The sequence below is a fragment of the Adiantum capillus-veneris genome, chromosome 22, assembly GCF_014529385.1.
Source record: "Adiantum capillus-veneris isolate H3 chromosome 22, ASM1452938v2, whole genome shotgun sequence".
NCBI lineage: Eukaryota > Viridiplantae > Streptophyta > Polypodiopsida > Polypodiales > Pteridaceae > Adiantum > Adiantum capillus-veneris.
Genome location: NC_140952.1, coordinates 48168425 through 48189125, shown reverse-complemented (window position 1 = coordinate 48189125; position 20701 = coordinate 48168425). Strand labels below are relative to the sequence as shown.

General features: G+C 42.5%; 1 protein-coding gene across 1 annotated transcript; it reads right to left on the bottom strand.

Annotated features, from left to right (window-relative positions):
• Positions 1 to 4134: 4134 nt before the first annotated feature.
• On the bottom strand, positions 4135 to 6547 carry LOC147429302 (EID1-like F-box protein 2). Its single transcript, XM_086495004.1, has 5 exons — positions 6540 to 6547; positions 6283 to 6309; positions 5569 to 5635; positions 5424 to 5484; positions 4135 to 5350 (listed from the first exon to the last, which is right to left on the bottom strand). Exons 1-5 carry the CDS (start codon positions 6545 to 6547, stop codon positions 4416 to 4418), a joined length of 1098 nt encoding a protein of 365 aa, XP_086351130.1. The 3' UTR covers positions 4135 to 4415.
• Positions 6548 to 20701: the final 14154 nt, after the last annotated feature.

The following is a 20701-nucleotide window of genomic DNA, read 5'->3' as shown; positions in this document are numbered from 1 at the left end:
ACTGTCAATTTTGTACATGTGCTAGATGTGTGTTCCTAGTACGTAGGTACTAACAATCAGTGTCTGCTAAGACGGTTTATGGCTTTTGTCGGTTTTGCAGGCGTAATCGCGGTCGATTACAATGCTTTCACGAGGGGGTATGTCACAAAGTGATGACGTGGCAAACAGCAAAAACCCTAATTTCTACCAGAAACCCTAAAATTCTTGCAAACCCTAATTTCTGCCAAAAACCCTAATTTTCGAAAATCGCGGAGTCTGAAAAAAAATTATTTATTGTTTTTGAAAAATGATGAGCGATTTTTTTGGAATGTTGCTTTTTTTTATTAAAAAATGAGAAAAGACTCTGAGAGAGAGAGAGAGAGAGAGAGAGAGAGAGAGAGAGAGAGAGAGAGAGAACTGATGCTTTTTATTTTAAAAGCTTTTGGGGCTCTGCTTTTGGGCATCCCTTGTAATCTTTAAGTGGTGAGGGTCTCACTTCTCAGAGCATCTGGACGCAGAGTCTGAGAGTGAAACCCTAGCCACTCTCTTGTACTTTGATTTGATTAATATAAAAAGAAATACCGAAAGGGGCGCCAGTCTTTGGGGCCAATATCTCTAGGCACGGAACTCCGCCGAGCCAGTGCAAATCTATTGTGATCTGTGAATTGTTTTGAAGTGGTTATTTGGTGTTGTCGCGGTTGATTCTCGACTTGGAGTGTCCAAGTCTGTTACAATTTGAGTTTTTTCACCAATCCGTAATTGATGAAATTGTGAGTAGCATCATCATCTACCAAGATACGCACCTTATGCCCTTGCAGATATCCGTGCATACGTACTAACTCATGTGGTCCAAAGGTTGGTTGCCGCATGGAAGCTGTAAGACAACATTCATGCACCACCTCAATGTATGTTACTTCCACTGTAGAGAATCGTGAGGAAGATTCAAGAGGCAGTTGCACCGTGTGCACTACTTTCTCCTTGCCCTGAGCAGCAGATTTCCGCTTGGGACAATCCTTTTTGCCATGGCCTCTTCCTAAACATTGAAAACATAATTTTTCTTTCTTGGCTTTATCAAAGTCCTCAGAGGAGAGAGGACCCTTGGACCCCTTGGGTTTTTTAGATGCATCCGAATTGGCAACTATAAATTTTCTTTTATTGTGCCCATACTGAGTGCGTGTATTACCATGTGTATTAGCAAGCACGTGACTATATGTGTTTTCTTTTCATCTGGATCATCATGAATATGTGCTTTCACTATGGCTTCCTCAAGTGTTTTAGGGTCTTGGGTCTTGACATACTTCTTAAGCCCGGGTGTCCGACCTCATCATGAATATGTGCTTTCACTATGGCTTCCTGAAGTGTTTTAGGGTCTTGGGTCTTGACATACTTCTTAAGCTCGGGTGTCAGACCTCGTACGAACCCCCGTACTTGTTAAAAGGTATCTAAGCCTTCCAACTTGAGGATAACATCCCGATAGTGAAAGATATATTCAAGTAGTGATGGGTATTGTCGCATGGAACATGTGTCCCAAGCCGTCCAATTCTGATCGACCTCGTTTGTAAGCAAAAATTCTTTGCTAAATATTGCTTCAAAAACTGTCTAACTCTGTGGTATGATGTTCTTCTCCTTGAGAGACATCTACCATTTGTAGACCTTGCCTTCCAGAGTTAAGCTCGTTTGAAGAGTTCTGACTGCGTCCGGAGTACGCCGTAAGGTGTGAATTCCATCCCACTTGCTGAGAAAGATATTCACTGCATCCTTATTGCGGTCTCGATCTTCTCCCTTAAAAATCGATGGTTTGGTGTTTTTCAACAATTCATCCACCTCTTATGCAGTGAGAGTATGTAACGTATCAGCATTTGGGCCTTGCCCTAGATTAGAAGTGCCCTGCCCTTGTGTAGAAACATGCTCATGCATGTGCGTGTCAGTAGGACTCTTGGACTGCTGTTGGATTATTTGAATTTCTAATGTGGATAGTTTAGTAACATTTTCATTTAAAGCTTTAAAATTTTCATCCAAGATTGTCATGCGTGTTTGAAGTGCACGAAATTCTTGAATATTGAGCAATTCGTAAGTATCATCACTTGCCGTAGCGTCGCGGGTACTCTCCTCGAGAGGACCTGACCACGGACCATCATTGGCAAGATCAAGCGTACTTTGCCCAAAATCGAATGTCATATTGATATCCGAATCCATGGCGACAGTGCGGCGCAAGTAGTAGTCAGAAAAAATACCTGATATTGAGAGCACTCCCAAAGTGTAATTAGCCTTGCTAATTCCGTCAAAATCGATAGTATCCCGATGGAGAGTGATTCGAATTGTCCTCCGTATATAGAATTCCACAAGTTCTTGATAGTCGAATCAATTAGACTTGAAAGCGTTAATTGATTTTTCCAAAAAAAAAAAATTGTACTTGAACTCCGTCGAAGTGTTCTTGAAATCTCTGAGTTTCTACGTAACACGCAGAAAATTTGGCTCGAAATTTGTGTCGGCCTTGTCGATGCTATGCCGCACCTTCCAGCCTTGCCGAATCCGCACGTGGAGTAGGGGGGTGGGGTACCCCACTGTGGGTACCGCCCCTTATGTTTTAAATTTTGTGTATGGCCACTAACCCCTAAGGGGGTTGGGCGCCCTCAAATGGGAAAAAGAATGCCACAGTTGGCTATGGCCGCTTCAAAGCAGCGCGGAGAAGGTCGCCCCCGCCGTGGAGCTCATTGTGTTGAGGTACGAACTCCGGCCCAGTGACGTGAAGTCCTACCCTGCTCAGCGCGCAGCCACAGAGCCCGCAAACAGTGCTTTTGGTGCAAGTCCGCGTCGGCGGCTCCTCTATGCAAGGGGGGTTGCCCACGGCGTGCTTGCATTGTCGTCGTCCTCACAGGAGGGATGCTCCACGCGCCCTTGACCCCGACATGCACAAAAGCATGCACAATTGTGTGGCTCCCCTCCTCCACGGCTTGAAGCGATGGCTAGTCCACAAGGCTTGTAGCCATCGCTTTTCATTTTCATTCAATAAAGCTCTTGAGCAAGCTACTGCATCGACCACGACAACACCACCACCAATGATGATGTGGGTAGCAAAGTCAGAAGACGAAGAAGTAGGAGTGGAGAAGGACAAACAATAAAGTTGTGGCAATGAAGGTTTTTTACAGACTCTTAGACTAGAGCTGTGTGCTGGACTCCTAGATTGGAGTTGTGCTCTTGGGTTGGAGTGTGTATCATCAATTGTCTCTTGGAGTGGAGATGGTCCCTAGATTGGAGATAGTCTTCTTGATTGAGAATAGTGGTCAACTATTTTTTATTTTCATAGTTCAAACCCCAAGGAGAGGTTTGTTGGGGATTGTGAGCTTTGTCCTATCTTGGTGTGTATCTCGTGTTTCCTACCAAGATGCATATGTGGCACAAAACCATGTGGTAGGGTGTGAAAAAGGTATTGAAGGGTGTAGGTACCCATGGGGGTCATTACTAGTGGTTGTGGACTTACCTAACGTTGGTTAATGGTCTCTTAAAGTGGCATGATAAGTCACTCACGAGTTTGCAACTTGCATGGGTTGATTTGGAGCCTTTGTATGGTATCATCAACGATGCCAAATGAGATGCTTAGGCCAACTCTATATAATGAACCCTTTGTACACACTCTCAGGTTAAATCAATCATTCTAGATTTGCACCTACATTTTACTCTATCTCCATTGTGTAATAAACTGTCATTGGCATGTTAACACCATGAATGCTAGTCTTAACGATCCACCCTAACTCTACAACATGATGTGTGTATGTATATGCAACCATCTACAAGAGTGTGGACAAGTTACTACATAGGTTACACCGACACCCGGTTGAACCCAAAACCTTGGGCCAAATACATCCACCCATCTTGAGAAATTGATGTTCTTCCAGCAATCACTGACCACACTGGCCAAGCTCAAAGCCGTGGACAAGTTACTACATAGGTTACACCGACACCCGGTTGAACCCAAAACCTTGGGCCAAATACATCCACCCATCTTGAGAAATTGATGTTCTTCCAGCAATCACTGACCACACTGGCCAAGCTCAAGGCCAAACATAAAGGGGTGTGGCACACCGTCATACAAACCATCTTGTTCTCAGCCAATACACCAAACATGAAGTAAAACGGTAGACAATGCTCTTCACACGGGGCAAAAGAGATTGTTTCATAAGCAACAGAATGCAATCATAATATCATACAATAAATGTGTCATGCACCGTCAATTTCCCAAGGTGGTAGTTGTTACTAAAGTACAAAAGGGCAGGTCTCTCAAGACAGTCGAAGAGCATGTTGTGCGAATGCCAAGAAGACCCCACATGCCATAGACACAACACAAGGCTGATTCTGTAGCTCGATAACCCCATCATTCCACAATATCATAAGATAGAGAGAAGAAGAGGCAAGGCAACAACAATGAAGTTGTACTTCTACTCATCCTCGTCAGATTCGTCTGATTCCGGAAGGTGTAGCAACGCACATGTGCCATTCACATGGCCGTTCAGGCAAACAGAATAGTCTATGTTTTCATTGTAAGCAGCCAGCCTTGTACTTGCACTCTTGGGAATCATCTGCGCACGCTTCATGTTCCATACCCCTGCTTTGCAATAAGGACAGTTCTCACCCTCGCTTATTGGCACTCTCTCTATAATGAGAAGCTTCTTGGTTTCAGATTTGTCAAAACTTCTGAATACTCCTCGGAACAAACCGACGTCCTCTGGACTATTATCATGTTCACATGGATCAGACACATACAGAATATCTCTTCGACACTCTGGTATCAGAAAAAAACGACCTGATGTGCGCGAAAATCTGGTCTTACGCACAAAATGACCGGCAACTGCCTGCATTGGGTAGTTGCAGGATAAAGCCAATTGATAGCAGCCAGTACAATAAAGGAAAAGCTTACCAAGTGCCCGCCATCCACCATCAATCTGCCTGTTTTTGGCGCCAGCAAGAAGGTCAGACACCATCCTTGGCGCACGAGATCGACAGAACTCCCGCCAAAGATGGCGATCGGAAATTGCCCCGGTCTTCTTGCATAAACATGACAAGAAACTGATGGAAAAAGGGTTCCAGTTGGCGTGTCTAGCAACTAATGAAAGCACACGTTCATCACACAGATCTGTGTAACCTGCAGACGAGTTACCATTGCTGCAGCCAATGCGATTATCTATCACAGGGGCCTCTGTGTAGGTCTTCTTATTACCGCCATTGCAGTGATAAACAGCATTAGGCACATCCTCCACCATTTTAATACAACACAAAGCTTGAATTCTGCTGGCTAATGATTCTAGTGTATAAACTTCCACCCTTTTGATGCAAAAGTTTTGCACTATTGTGATAAGGTCAGATGAGAAAAAACCTGCCTGCAGTTTTATCGATGAAGCACCAACTTTTGGTGTACAATGTCATGTACACAAGGCAAGCTAGAGTACCAACGTGCTCAAACCTCCTATTGGCAGCAATGCCAAATGCAATAACCAAAGATGTTAAATTCTGATGCCAATCCAAGGTATAAAATAAGGGTCAATTCTGACAGAAGAAATTCTGTTAGAGCCAAAACACCTCAACTATCTTAACCTTTGTTCCGCCATGGCTGCTACGATTCACGGAAACTCCGATGATGACACAACTAAAATATAGATACCTGCAACAACAAGAAAATATCCTTTAATGCTCTGCCTGGAAAGAATTCAACAGAAACACCAATTCTACATCCACACTTTATACTACAGCAGATGGAGGCTAAATAAACAAGTCGATGACACATGCAAGCTTCGTACAAAAGCATAGACTCAATAGCTATAGCTCACTGCATAGACCTTAAACAAGCAAGTTCTGCGTCATTTATGGCACATTCATCATGAATTACAACAAAGCATCTTAAGCCCACCAGTAATCCATCAGTAGATTTGTACCTAAAAATAGTTAAACCTACAAAACATACTTCGCAAATGTTCGTAACATAGAAAAACCACAATTGTACTCTCAAACAAAAGCATTTTGCACCATTAAACACTTTGCATCATATATTACGCTTCAAAAAACCCAAAAAAGATAATTTGTTATAGCAACATGAATCCACAAACGATTCTGAATCATGGAGTGCACCTCAGAAACCCTAAACAAAGCAGTTTGCATCAATTCATGAGCAAAACCCCAAAACAATGGTTTCTGCTGTGGAAATGAAACCCTTTCTTTACAGAATCTTTTGCACTTACGCTTGTTCTGCAAGTCCTTTCAGAAGTTCTGAATTGCCCCGAGAAGCTGCTACACACAGATTATTTCACTCACCATGCGGCTTGTTGGAGAGACCTCTTCCTGCCCAGAAACCTCTCTTGTGATTATGTTCATGTTCATATTGTTTCATGGGTGCAGATTTGCGAATCACGGCACCATCAGAGATTAATACATTGGGAGCAAGATCCTTCAGATGCCTTCTTCATCCATTGCGGATGTTAGCCATATGGGAAAAGGGGTTGTTTTGGGCCAATACTCAGCAGAGGGATGTATGTGCGTCTTGCACTTTTGCAAAAGAGAGAGATGCCAACCCGTACATGACCAGGAAAAATCGTGAGGCGGCATCTGGTTATAACTCTCCATGTAATTCTCTCATAATAGGTTATGTCGAGAACAAGATGTTCCAGGAGGCGATCTTATCATACGCAACAGTGAGAAAAGATGAGTCTCATTTCCTTGGTGAACTTACTTTCATGGCCCTATTCATAGCTTGCACTCTCACTAAGGACTTTGCGGGAAACAAACATTTTCATTGGATGTGCGTTACTTCACATGTATGCCAAGATTGGCTTGCTTGCAGAGGTGTTTGTAAATCTTCCAGATCCTAATTCAGTGTCCTGGAACACACTTATTGCAGGTTACGTTGAACATGGGCATGCTGAAAAAGCACTTCATTGCTTTCATAAATGCAGATGTTGGGTGTACTCCAAATGCAGTAACGTTTGTTTGTACAATAATAGCATGTTGTTGTATGGGAGCCATAGACAAGGGCAAAGAGATACATGCTGAAGTTGCCAAACATGGGTTTGGACAAAATCTCTTTACTGGGAACACCTTGATTGACATGTATGCTAAACGTGGCATACTTGTAAAAGCAAAAAAGGTGTTTGACAATCTTCCAAATAGAGACACAGTCTCCTGGAAAGCACTGATTGCAGGTTATGCTGAACATGGGCTTCATGAGGTAGCCTTGAGCTCTTTCAAGCAAATGAAAACAGAGTATTCTGTTAAACATTTTTACTTATGCTTGTGCTTTGAAAGCATGTGCTGCCTCAGGATCCATGCATAAGTGTGAAGAAACTTATTGTGATGTTGCAAGAAGAGGCTTACAAAATGGCCTTCATGTTGGCAGCATCTTGGTCATATGTATGCCTAGTGTAATTTCCTTTCAAAAGCGCAGGAAGTATTTGCTTCCAACTTGGGACACAATTTCATGGAATGCTCTTATAGGAGGATATGCAGAACATGAATGTGGCCAGAAAGCTTTGGATCGCTTTGAACAAATGCAACTGGAAAATGTCCAGCTTTACACATGGACTCTCTCATTACACAAGAGTGCCTTGATGTGTTATTCACTGTTCAGCAAGCTTCCTTCCATAAAAGATTTGTTGTGTCTTCTCTCTCAAGATGTGATATGATTTTGGGCATTCGATGGTTTCATGAACATAACCCTCTCATTGATTGGGCAGAGAATACGCTCACTCTAAATTCCAAAAGTGACTCTCCCATGATCATTCGTGGTGAGGATGATCTTCATTCTTTACCTCTCATTTCACATGTGCAGGCGAAGCATGAATTACAAAGAGGAGTCCAAGCGGCATTCATTTATGCCTCTCCAGTCACTCAGAACCTCAAGGAGACAGAAAGGTATTCATGTTTGTTTACCAAGTATGAGCACCTCTTTTTGCAAGATGATCTTCCACCCCGGCTCCCTCCTCAGCGGCCGGAGGACCATTGCATAGAACTCACGGAGGGGGCACAGCCAGTCAGCCGTTTGAAGAAGACTCAAGAAGAAGAGTTAGAGCGGCAACTTACGGAGTTGGTGGCCAGAGGATTCATACGCCCTAGTGTAAGTCCTTTTGCTGCTCCTATTTTTATTTGTCCGCAAGAAGGATGGTTCGTCACGTTGAATAAGATGACCGTCAAGAACAAGTTTCCGATGCCTCACATTGAGTATATCCTCGGGCTCAACGGGGCAAAGGTTTTCAACAACATCGATCTCAAAAGTGGATACCACCAGGTAAGGATATTTAAAGGCGATATCTACAAGACCGCCTTTCGCACAGAGTGAGGGCTATGGGAGTATGTGATTATGCCTTTTGGATTGACAGGTGTCGTGGGCACATTCAACCGTCTCATGGTAGGCCGTTTTGGTGATATGATAGGCGTGTCTGTGTTTATCTTTCATGATGACATTTTCATACTCTCTGCATCGTGGCAACAACATGAAATGGATGTAGAAAAGGTTTTGGCCCGTTTGGATAAGTGTCAGCTGTACATTGCAGCTAAGAAGTCTGAATATTTTCTCACTGAAGTTACTTGTCTGGGTTATATCATTTCTGCAGAAGGTGTCAAGCTTGATCCAGCAAAGGTAGAAGGGTTCGTAATTGAGATTTGCCCAAAACTGCATATGATGTGCGTTCTTTTCTTGGTTTATGTCAAGCAAATAGTTCGTACATAAAGAATTTTGCACGCATTGCCGCATCCATGACTGATGTTTTGAAAGGGGTGAAAACTCGCCGACAACGCGTTGTTCTATCCGAGGTAGTCCTTGAGGCTTTTGCAGCTCTCAAGGTTGCGGTGACAGAAGCGCAGTGTCTCATCCTTGCCTCTTGGGACGACCCCTTTGAGGTATGGACGGATGAGAGCAATGTCGCCATAGGTGTTGTGCTTCAACAACATGGCCGTCCAGTTGCATTTCTCAATCAGAAGTTAAATAGTGCCGAAAAGAATTAATTAGTTTATGACAAAGAACTTCTGTCTGTTATTCACTCTCTCAAGCATTGGAAGCATTTTCTTTATGGTAGAGAGTTCACAGTTCGCATAGATCATCAAGCCCTCAAGTGGCTCCAGTCTATGCATATTGCACACTAGAGTGATCGCCAAGCACGGTGGTCACAATTTTTTGAGCAATTTGGTGGTATGATTGAGTATGTGCCTGGTAAAGCTAACCCTATTTTGCAGATGCATTAAGTCGCAAAGGACAGATCTTGGCTCTTGAGTCAAGATCCACAGTTTCTATTCAAGGTGTCTCTTTCGACAGCATGAAGAATCAGTATGCAGATTCCGACTTTGGTAAGCAATGGTTGCAAGCTCTTGCTGCCCAAGGGCCCAGCAACTATCTCATTCGTGAAGGTTTGTTGAATTTTCGTCACCATCTATATGTGTTGCCCTTTCTCAGGAAAGCCATATTGCACGATGCTCATGACTCTCTCACGGGTGGGCACAAGGGAATGAACACCACTTTGGAAAAAATAGAAAGATTCTTTTATTGGCCTAAAATGCGAAAAGATGTGTTTTGTTATGTCACACAATGTACCATTTGTCAAAAAGTAAAAGCCCCTAGGGGTAAGCAACAGGGTCTCTTGATGCCCTTGACTATTCCCGAAGGACCTTTTCAAGATATCTCTATGGATTTTGTGACTAATCTTCCACCTAGTTTGCTTGCACAGATTCACGAGTTTGTTTTGGAGGGCTATTGGGTGGGAATGGGTAAAGGCTGTAGTAATCCTTGTACCTTATGCCTGTCAAACTTGACCTTTTGGCATACTAAACAACTACAAACAAAGTCGTCCACATCTTTCTTGAGTGACGACCAAAAGAAATAACGCTCCACCCCATTCAAGGTGGTGTCAATGCCGCGGTGACTCGTAAATGGTGGGCAGTGGCACTAGTCAAAACCTTCTCCCTCAAGGGTTGTGTAACACACAATATTGTTTTCTTCATCAAGTAGCCATCCCATATGGCATATCCTGGCACTATCTCCCCATTCTATATCCAAGTGAAAAAATCGGTAAAGTCCGGATCCATGGCATATTGGTCAAGCATATCCTCGAAGCTTCTATGATGGATCACAGAAATAGCCAAGACAAGGGGCTTCCGAGACAATGCATCTGCCACTAAGTTTTTATGTCCTTGAACATGGACAATTTCAAAGTGAAACTGTGACAAGATGTTAGCCCACCGCATGTGCTTTTCCGAAAGCTGCTTCTGTGACAAGAAGTAGTGTAGACTCTAATGATCAATAAAGACCGTGAAATCCGCTCCGAGTAGATAATGTCGCCACTCTGCAAGAGCATGGATCACTGCCAATAGCTTTTCTCATAAATCTGTGCTACCAATTCTGACCTTGAAAACATTCTGCTTCCATTAGCGATCACACAGCCTTCTTGCATCAAGACCGCTCCCAGACTACGACCACAAGCATCACAATAAACGTCGAATTGCTTTTGCAAGTCTGGCAAAGCAAACACTCGTCCAGTAGTCAATTTTTCCTTAAGTTTGTGAAAAGCAGTCACCACGAGAAAGGGACTCCTTTCTGAGTCAAGAAGTGCAAAGGCGAAGCTATCTCTGCAAACTTTCGAATGAACCGCCAGTAGTAAGAACACAAGCCCAAAAAGCTTCCAACTTCATGAACATTCTTCAAGTCATGCCAATCGCAGATAGTTTCAATTTTGGCCAGGTCCATCTGTACTTCTGCTACTAAGATGATGTGTCCCAAGAAATGTATCTTCGGTAAGAAGAACGCATTAATAATCAATCTGTGATCACGCAATGCCTGAAAGACCTGTAGCAGATGGTGTCGATGCTCTGCTTCCTTGGAGAAAACTATAATATCATCAAAGAAAGTGCCCATAAAAGATCGATGCTCTCAAAAAATCCTATCCATCATTCGGTTGAAAGTTGCTAGAGCATTGGTAAGTTTAAAAGGCATCGCCAAAAATTCGTATAAACCAAAAGCTTGTCCGAAAGGCTGTCTTGTAGACATCTCCAGGAGCGATTCTGATATGATGAAATCCGCTTATAATTTCTTTATTCCCGGCCCGGCTAACACTGTAAGGTGACCAATTCGATGGTGTGGTTCCAGGAATAAGATTAATAGTGTGTTCCTAAGGACGAGATGGAGGTGACTCACCTGGCAAGCCTTCTGAGGAACAATCAGCATGTGTGTGCAGAAATTCTTGTCATTCTTTGTTCAATTCAGACATGTTCATTCTTTGTTCATCATTCAATTCTTTCAAAAAGATCAAGTAAACAAAAAGACTAGATTTCGTTAATTTTAAAATGGCCAAAGCCGATACAATAGGAACGGACTCGCTCTTCAATTTTACATCAAGCACGATTTTCCTGCCTTCTCATTGGTCAAAGTTGCTTTCTTGGCCCGATAGTCAACCACCGCATTGTTCTTATGGTACCAAGGGATTCCTAGAAGGACATCACACCCTTCCAAAGGCATGATGTAAAAGTTCTTGTGCCCTAAATACCCCTGACAATGCAAAATGAAGTTTGCCAATGACAGATGTAATGGCTACAACCCGACAAGTATAATGGCTACATCTCGTCCGACGCCGCTGGAACTACCTCCGCCGGTGGTCCCCTCCTGTCGAGAGTAATCTCAAGTCAAGCCGCCAATTCAAGTGAAATGAAGTGGACGTTGGCTCCTCCATCAAAGAAGATAAGGGCTTCCTGATCTTTTATTTTTCCCCATGCGCGGCAAAGTTCCGTTGATAGGTGCAGCGGAATGAATGTTTGCGCTTTGCTCAAGCTGAGTGCTCCGAACTGTGTTCAAGGTTCCTTTTGTTCTTATGGAAGGGAGAGCCTTCCGTTCTTAATGAGAGAGTGCTATGATCACAAACAAAGTGAGTGGATACAGTGCGTGCAAGTGTATGAGACTGAGAGATAGAGAGAGAAGAGAATACGACACCAGAGGCGTTGTAAAACCCTCCTCCGAAGGCCCCACTCTCGTCGGCGAGAGTGGTCTACTATTGATTGCACAAACTGGTACAAACTGGATGCATGTGAATGATGCAAGTCTAGGCTATGTCTGCGATGACGACGGGGATGGCGAAACCGACCTAAGGGCTGAAATCTGCAAGTGTGTATCTGCTGTCCAAAAACTCTATGGGCTGAAATCTGCTGTTGCCGAAAATGCTAAGGAAAACGCTGATTTTGCTGGTCTTTAGGGCTGAAAATCTGCATCTACTGTAGGGCTGAAAACTGAGGTTCTTTGGGCTGAATCTTCTGGTCCTTTAGGGCTGAATTTGCAGTTTCTTCATTGCTGAAAACGCTGCATGGCTGAGGTCTGATCTGCTGAAAACGCTAGGCCAGAAGGGAGGGCGATCTGGCTTTTTACTAACGCTATGGTTGAGGGTTCTTTGCGGTGAAGATCTGGGATCAAAAACGCTAAGCCTGAGGTCTGTTGGCGATGAGGGAGAGGGAAAACGCCAAGTGCTTGGGGTGTATGGCGAGGATCACCTTGATGAAAAACACTAAGGATGGGATCTTGCTTGGAGGGGAAACCACCAAGGTTCTTGCTTGAGAAGTTGCCTGTTGAGCTAAGCTCCTGTTGCCTCTTCTGCCATTTAGTGCTAGTTTAGGTTTGCTTATATACAAACTTACTCAATTTGCCCTACCTACTTTCCAACAAAAGTCACTTAAAAATAATAAGTGAAAAATATCAAAAATAGGTAAAATAGGCTAAATGCACAGCAAAATTGCCCTGAAGGATTCTGATGGGAATGCTTATGATCATGCTGTGTGCAACCAGAGGATATGCATCTACACTAAGTGACTGGGCATGCACGGTCTACGAATAGACTCACAAAAGTGCCAGATCACTTCTAATCTAGACTGAGATCACTTCTAATCTAGACTGACTGGACTGATTGAACCCTTGTCGTGCTGTAGCTTGTCCACAGACACATAGAGTTGGATGTGACACGTGACATCCGTACTTTCATTTATCTGGCTTGGGTCGGTTCCCATGCAATCCGATCATAGTCACATGGGGACGGGGACAGGTCTCAGGGACGTGACAGGTCCCGGGGACGTGGGGATGGGAGAAAGGCCAAGGGACGCGTGTTAAAAAACACTTGTTCTATACTAGACAACACTAAGAGCACAAGTTTGCAAAGAAAAAGTGGGTTTTGCACTCATAAATACCAAAATTTGACATGCGGTAAGCATTCACCGCACACGGTGACGTGATGATCAATCATCATACTCAAAGGGAAAAAAGTAACGATGTACAAGGGAAGATTGGATTAGTAGAGTCTAGTGAGCAACATTGGCATATAGCTCAAGACTTTGAAAGCCCTAGAGAAAAGGTGTGGGGACCCCTGTTCGCGTCCCCCCTGCATGTGTCATCGGCAACCCGCGCCCCTGTGCGTCCCATGTGAGAACCCCTCTGTGTCACATCCCCCTATCCCGTCTCGCGTCTCCTGTTTCATCCCTGCCAAAAAGGGCCACGTCCCCGGGTCCCCTCTTTCTATGATTTCAACCCCTCTGCACATGCCAAAGATAACATGTTGGCAAGTATGAAAGCATAAGCAAGTGGAGATAATTCAAAACATGATTGCTATTCAACAGCAAAATGTCAACATAATGTTTAAAAAACTAGGTTGGCGGCAACTGATGTCATAGTTTATGTGATATGACATGATGGGAAACCATTGTTTGGAATGTGTTACATTTCTCCCACTGCTGCTGCTCTTAGCATCGAGTTGTTGATTTACAAAGTTATATGACAGAAGGACACCTACGAATGATGTGCAAAATGGACTACTTTGCTTAGCGAAAATGTAGCTCTTATTTGTGTCTGTATCAAGAGAGGACCCCTTTTGCCCATCAAATTGAAGAAACAAACAGCATTTGGTGGGGCTCACCAAAATTTTATAAACTTTTGATATTTTTTTTAAAACACAAATCATTTTAAACTTAAGAACGGGTCTTGCCAAAAGCATTTTTTCCTAACCAAAGAAATTAAGGGCACACTTGAAAGTTTGCCAGTTTTTAGGTCAAAAATATTAAAGATTTGTCGATAGCATTTTTTCCTAACCAAAGAAATTAAGACACACTTGAAAGTTTGTCGGTTTTTAGTCAAAATATTAAAGATCTATCGGTTTTTACTTTAAAACTTGTGGATATTTACAAGTTTTTGTCAAGGCTATCTGATACTCTATCCAAGGTTTTGCAAAGTTAGCCGGTTAAAAATACATTAAACCCTAGGTTTTTTCGAACACTGCTTAAGAAGTAAACTAAATTCCACAAACTTTACATTAAGGACTAATAAAAGGTTTCTTTCAAACACTACTCTCTCTCTCTCTCTCTCTCTCTCTTTCTCTCTCTGTGTGTGCGTGTGGCGGATGTCATTATAAGCTTTTACCTTTTTAAAATAGACTTTTAACTTTCATGACCCCTCAATAGTCACCTTTATGCCTTTTGAAGACCTATGCCTTTTGAAGACCTATGTAAAGACTTAACCTTGTTTGAACAAAGAAAAAATTGACACATAACTTTCCTTTAAAATTTGTTGGTTTTCTTAAAGGCAAGATTGGAACCTAACCAAGATTTTGCAATTTTAGACAACACTTAGGGCCAATTTTTTGTTGACATTGGCTTTTAGCATTCAATTGTTACTTGCATACATTTACCAAGTATGAAGATATGAGTCAAGTGTGAACCACACACAAATTTCTTCTCTCATTGCATCGTTCTTTTCATGTGAACGGTTGAAATCTTCTCCAGGTTTTAGTTTGTCAATGGGTCTCCTCATTTCTTTTCAGAGCCATATATAGGTACATGCATTGATTTCCCAATTGTTTCAAATGTTTTAGAATGCCAATGTGAACTTCCACCTTGTTTTCTCAAGATTCTCTTGGCATTTTAGAGCAATTAGTGCAAGAACATCTCTCAAATGTGAGAGAGAATTTTAGGTGACGTGTTGGGAATTGTGGGCTTTGTTTTATGTTGGTGTGTATCTCCTCTATCCTATTGGGATGTATATGTGGCATAGAACCATGTGGTAGCAAGGTGGAAAAAGTACTCAAAGAGTATGGGTACCCATAGGGGTCATTACTAGTGGGTGTGGACTCACCTAAAGTTAGTTAATGAACTCCTAAAGTGACTTGAAATCACCATTTGCAACTGAATGGACTGATTTGGAACCTTTGTATGTTGTCATCAATGATGCCAGATGAGATGCCTAAGCCAACTCTATATAATGAGCCCATTGTATACACTTTCAAGTTAAATCAAGAAAAATTTACCAATATATCCCTATATTTTGTGAAAATTTCCAAAATACCCTTGAAACTTCACAAATTCTCAATGTACGCTTCATATTTGGCCAAAAATTGCCCTTCGATGTTGCCAAAGTTCCCAAAATACCCAAATTTAAAACATCTCAAATTTATTTATTTTTGCAACTCTTCATAGAAAGATTGGTTCTCCTCAAAAGAAGACAATAGAAAGAATTTTAGTTGGTATTGAGGGCTCTTCAAATCGTTCATCAGTTTTTAGCACAGATACGTCCTTTTGTGAGCTCATTGGTGAATAAATTTGTCTAAGATGCTAAAACATAGATCTCCATCGTCATAAGCATTAGACTGTGCAAAAAATTATGGCAAATCCATCCCAAAATGATACAAGAGTATATTGGGAATTTTCTACAAATTACAGGGGTATTTTGGTATTTTCCTTAAATCAATCAATCTAGTTTTGCACCTACATTCTACTCTTATCTCTATTGTGTAATAATTTTTTGGATTGGCATGTGAACACAATGAAGGCTAGTCTTAACGATCCACAACATGATGTGTGTGTGTGACCATCTACAAGAGCGGGGGCAAGTTTTTACATGTGTAGAAGGTATACGATGATACCTCATTCTCGTTACACCGACACCGGGTTGAACCCAAAACCTTGGGTCAAATACATCCACTTCTTATGAAGTTAATGTTCTTAAAGCAATCACTGACCACACTAGCCAAGCTCCAAGCCAAACATAAAGGGGGTGCGGCACACAGCCATACAAACCATCTTGTTCTCAGCCAATACGCCAAACATGCAGTAAAACGGTAGACAATGCTCTTCGCAGATGGCAAAAGAAATTGTTTCATATATAGCAGAATGCAGAGTCATAATATCTGTCACAAACGGGAGCGCATAACAATATAAAATATACTCGGATAAATAGAATTTATCACTTAATACTGAAGCCAAAGAATATAGAGAGAAATAGAGAGAGAGAGAGAGAGAGTGAGAAGATTGACACAGTACTGGGGACCAGAAGATGGGTTGGTCCCCCCCCTTAAAGAGAATCCTTTATTAGGGAGAATCTTTTTACAAGCACAAGAACCGAAGAAAACCCCTCCGTTCTAAATCTCTGACTCGATGGTCGTTCTTTCCCGTAAGGGAAATCCGAGAGACGAGCTCTCAATCCTTTTTTCGTCTGTACTCGGAGTTGAGACTCCGCAGACAATTTCCGAATTCCGTTCCCGGAATTCCCAAGCGTAGACCGAAGCCTTCTCGCTTCTCCTTCGCGATGAAGTACCTGCAAACACACACGCAAACACGCGACAACAATTCGTATGGCGAATCCACAATAGATACTTATCACTCTTGCGCGAGAAAAGAGACTTCCGTGCTTCGTAGTCTCGCGATCTCTTGCGTTATCTGACGACAGAGTCTTCTCTTGCTGACGTTGGTAACCTCCTTTCAATGAGGGCATGTGGTGCTTTTATAGCTCCTTCACCACGGCACAAATAGCTGCTCACGTAGAGATCGCGGCCGTTTTTTAAATTTTTTTATTCAATTCGTTTTTTTTTTTTTTCCTGTTCTACCCGAAATAGGGAGAGAGAATTCGCTGGCTGGTTTTGTTGCTTTCTTTTCTAAGTGGCTGCCCACTTATTAAGTGGACGGCCAACATATTGTAAAATTGGTCTGAACCTGTCCAAAAACTCAATAAAACCTTATAAGTTTTAAACAATGATTTTCACAACACTTCCCAGGCGTCCCTGGATGCAACCACATGCACAAATGCAATGCAGACATAGATTCCTCGCGGGAAAGCATTTGCTCTTCCCGGAAAACTCGTTAAAATTTTCCGCTTTTTAAGAAAAGCTTCTCAGAACCCATCTTTATTCTTGTGCTTGCGTCTTTATGCGTATTCTTCTTTCCAGTTCGGATTTCCTCTCGACTATGGATATCCCCTTTCCGATGCACCCGTCACCCGCCTTGTGACGCATCAGGAATACCCATCACCTAGTCCTTTCCTACCGAACTTACGGTACAATCTCCTTCACGATGCTCTATGTCACCCATCCTATGACGCATCAGAGATGTCCGTTATCGGATAGTCGCATACTTCTTTACTGATGCTCCCTCTCACCCATCCGTTGTGACGCATCAGAAGTACCCGTTCCTGGTGGCCTTACAGATATTCCCGTTCTCAGTGCTCCCGTCATTACTTTCAATGACGCACTAGGAATACTCTGTACTCAAATGTCTCCAGTGAGAAAAACACTCTGACTTAAAATTCCAATAATTCATTTAGAATTATTTTTCCTGGTGTTCCAAGCGAGAAAACCCTCACTTATAAATCCAATAATTCATTTAGAAAAAATTTTTTGTCAGATAAAGCCAACTTAGCAACATCCCTCTCACTTATAAACGGTTGTCCTCAACTATAGAGGTGTCACAAACGGGAGCGCATAACAATATAAAATATACTCGGATAAATAGAATTTATCACTTAATATTGAAGCCAAAGATATAGAGAGAAATAGATAGAGGGAGAGATAGAGAGTGAGAAGATCGACACAGTACTGGGGACCAGAAGATGGGCTAGTCCCCCCCCCCCTTAAAGAGAATCCTTTATTAGGGAGAATCTTTTTACAAGCACGAAAACCCCTCCGTTCTAAATCTTTGACTCGATGGTCGTTCCTTCCCATAAGGGAAATCCGAGAGACGAGCTCTCAATCCTTTTTCCGTCTATACTCGGAGACGAGACTCCGCAGACAATTTCCGAATTCCATTCTCGGAATTCCAAAGCGTAGGACGAAGTCTTCTCGCTTCTCCTTCGTGATGAAGTACCTGCAAACACGCACGCAAACATGCGACAACAATTCGTCTGGCGAATCCACAATAGATACCTGTCGCTCTTGCGCGGAAAAAGCGACTTCCGTGCTTTGTAGTCTCGCGATCTCTCGCGTCTTCTGGCGGCAAAGTCTTCTCTTGCTGGCGTTGGTGACCCCCTTTTCAGTGAGGGCATGTGGTGCTTTTATAGCTCGGCACGAATAGCTGCTCACGTAGAGATCGCTCCGTGTTTTTTTTTTTCAATTTTTTTTTCTTTTTTTTCTGTCCTACCCAAAATAGGGAAAGAGAATTCGCTGGCTGGTTTTGTTGCTTTATTTGGCTGCCCACTTATTAAGTGGACGGCCGGCATATTTTAGAATTGGTCTGAACCTGCCCAAAAATTCAATAAAACCTTATAAGTTAAAAACAATGCCTTTCACAACACTTCCCAGGCGTCCCTTGATCCAACCACATGCACAAATGCAATGCAGACATAGATTCCTCGCGGGAAAGCGTTTGCTCTTCCCGGAAAACTCGTTAAAATTTTCCGCCTTTTAAGAAAAGCTTCTCAGAACCCATCTTTATTCTTGTGCTTGCGTCTTTACGTGTATTCCTCTTTTCCAGTTCGGATTTCCTCTCGACTATGGATATCCCCTTTCCGATGCACCCGTCACCCACCTTGTGACGCATCAAGAATACCCATCACCTAGTCCTTTCCTACCGAACTTACGGTACAATCCCCTTCACAATGCTCTCTGTCACCCATCCTATGATGCATCAGAGATGTCCATTCCCCGATGGTCGGATACTTCTTACTGATGCTCCCTGTCACCCATCCGTTGTGACGCATCAGAAGTACCCGTTCCTGGTGGCCTTACAGATATTCCCTTTCACAGTGCTCCTGTCATTACTTTGAATGACGCACTAGGGATGTCTCTAGTGAGAAAAACCCTCTCACTTAAAATTCCAATAATTCATTTAGAATTATTTTCTTGGTGTTCCAAGCGAGAAAACCCTCTCACTTATAAATCCAATAATTCATTTAGAATTATTTTTTGTTAGATAAAGCCAATTTAGCAACAAGAGGTCCAACTGAACTGCCGAGGAGAAACCGGAAAGATTCCAAATCTTGCTCAATGGTGAGTTGAACTAATCCTTTCTCAAAAGAGAACTTAAAAATTAAATTAAACAATAATTCAATACTCACCTTACCGGTTTATGTCTTTCCTCTAGTACCTCGAGGATATCCTTCACCTTTTATTAAAGTTACGAGCCATGTAAGAACTCGTCATTCGCGTCTTTCCAACAAATTGGAAGTTTCCTCATCCGAGAATCTGTGAACTCAATTCCACCTTCTCAATTCCGACAAGAATAATCCTTCTAGAAATCAATCTAGGTCTATGTCCTTGCGCATAACCTTGCGCTATTAGTCCTGAGGATATTAAACCTCTTCTGTCCTCCCGCATAGGGCATGTCGAGAGCATTAAGCTCATGTGAATCTTCCTGTGGTGGCAGACAAAGTGTGCCATCTTACCAAAGTAAGTTCTTATTCCGGAGCCTTTGCTTCGGTTAGGCCAATTGTTCTGATCCAAAGTTTCCTTATGGAAGACTCTCTTAACTTGATTCCGTCTTCTCAAATTCGAGAAGAATAATCTTTCTAGAAATCAATCTAGGTATCTGTCCTTGCGCATAAGCCTGCGCTGTTAGTCCATAGGGTATTAAACCTCTTGTGTCCTCCCACATAGGGAATGCCAAAGTCATAGAGCATTAAGCTCGATGTCTTTCTTTCACAAATAGAGTTTGCAATCACCTTAAAGAAGGTTCTCCATCGCTCAACGTAGGCGGACGGTTCCAATCCGAAGATTCTGTGTGCACGGCGGCACTTCCTTCCAATCTTTTCCTCCTGCGAGTTATTACCACGAGTAGTGTTTTCGCGACGCCCATCAGCGTCTCTTCCTTACAAAATCATAAAAAATGATTCACCTTGCTAGCATCAATGACGACTTGCAAAATCTCAGGAAAATAGGATTCTAGTCATAGCATTTTCTGAATGTAGTTCAAACCTGGTTCACAATAGAGTGAACCCTCTTTAATTCTCAGGGATGTTCTCCCATATGTAATTCTTACCATTTTGAAACGGTTCGCGAACTATTTTCTTACGAACATAATAATTCGAATTTATTCCAGCATCGTGTAAATGCTACTTGACCTGCTCATGGAGAAACATATACCGCAACCAAAAGTTGCTACTGTAATGGTAAAAGCACATAGCGTACTCAATGATCAAACGACCATCAGAAAACCTCTTCTCCGTAGAGAAACTTAAATTCCTTCTACCGAACACATCTCAAATAGAGATTCTCGTGTCGAAATATCCTTGCGCGCAAAAGGGCGCTCAAGAGAGTATAACAAACTCTCGTCCAGTTCCTTGGCATAGGTCTGCATCTTCGTGTGTTATCCATGTACTCAAAAGTATACATAATTCTTAAGCTGTATTAGAGTTTCGGTGAACCTGGGTTACCTTCCCTTCGTAAGATCCTTAGAGCGAAGACGCTCAACTTGACGATCCCTTGGCTCGATCTTAGAGCAAAACCCGCTCATCAAATAATCTAGGATT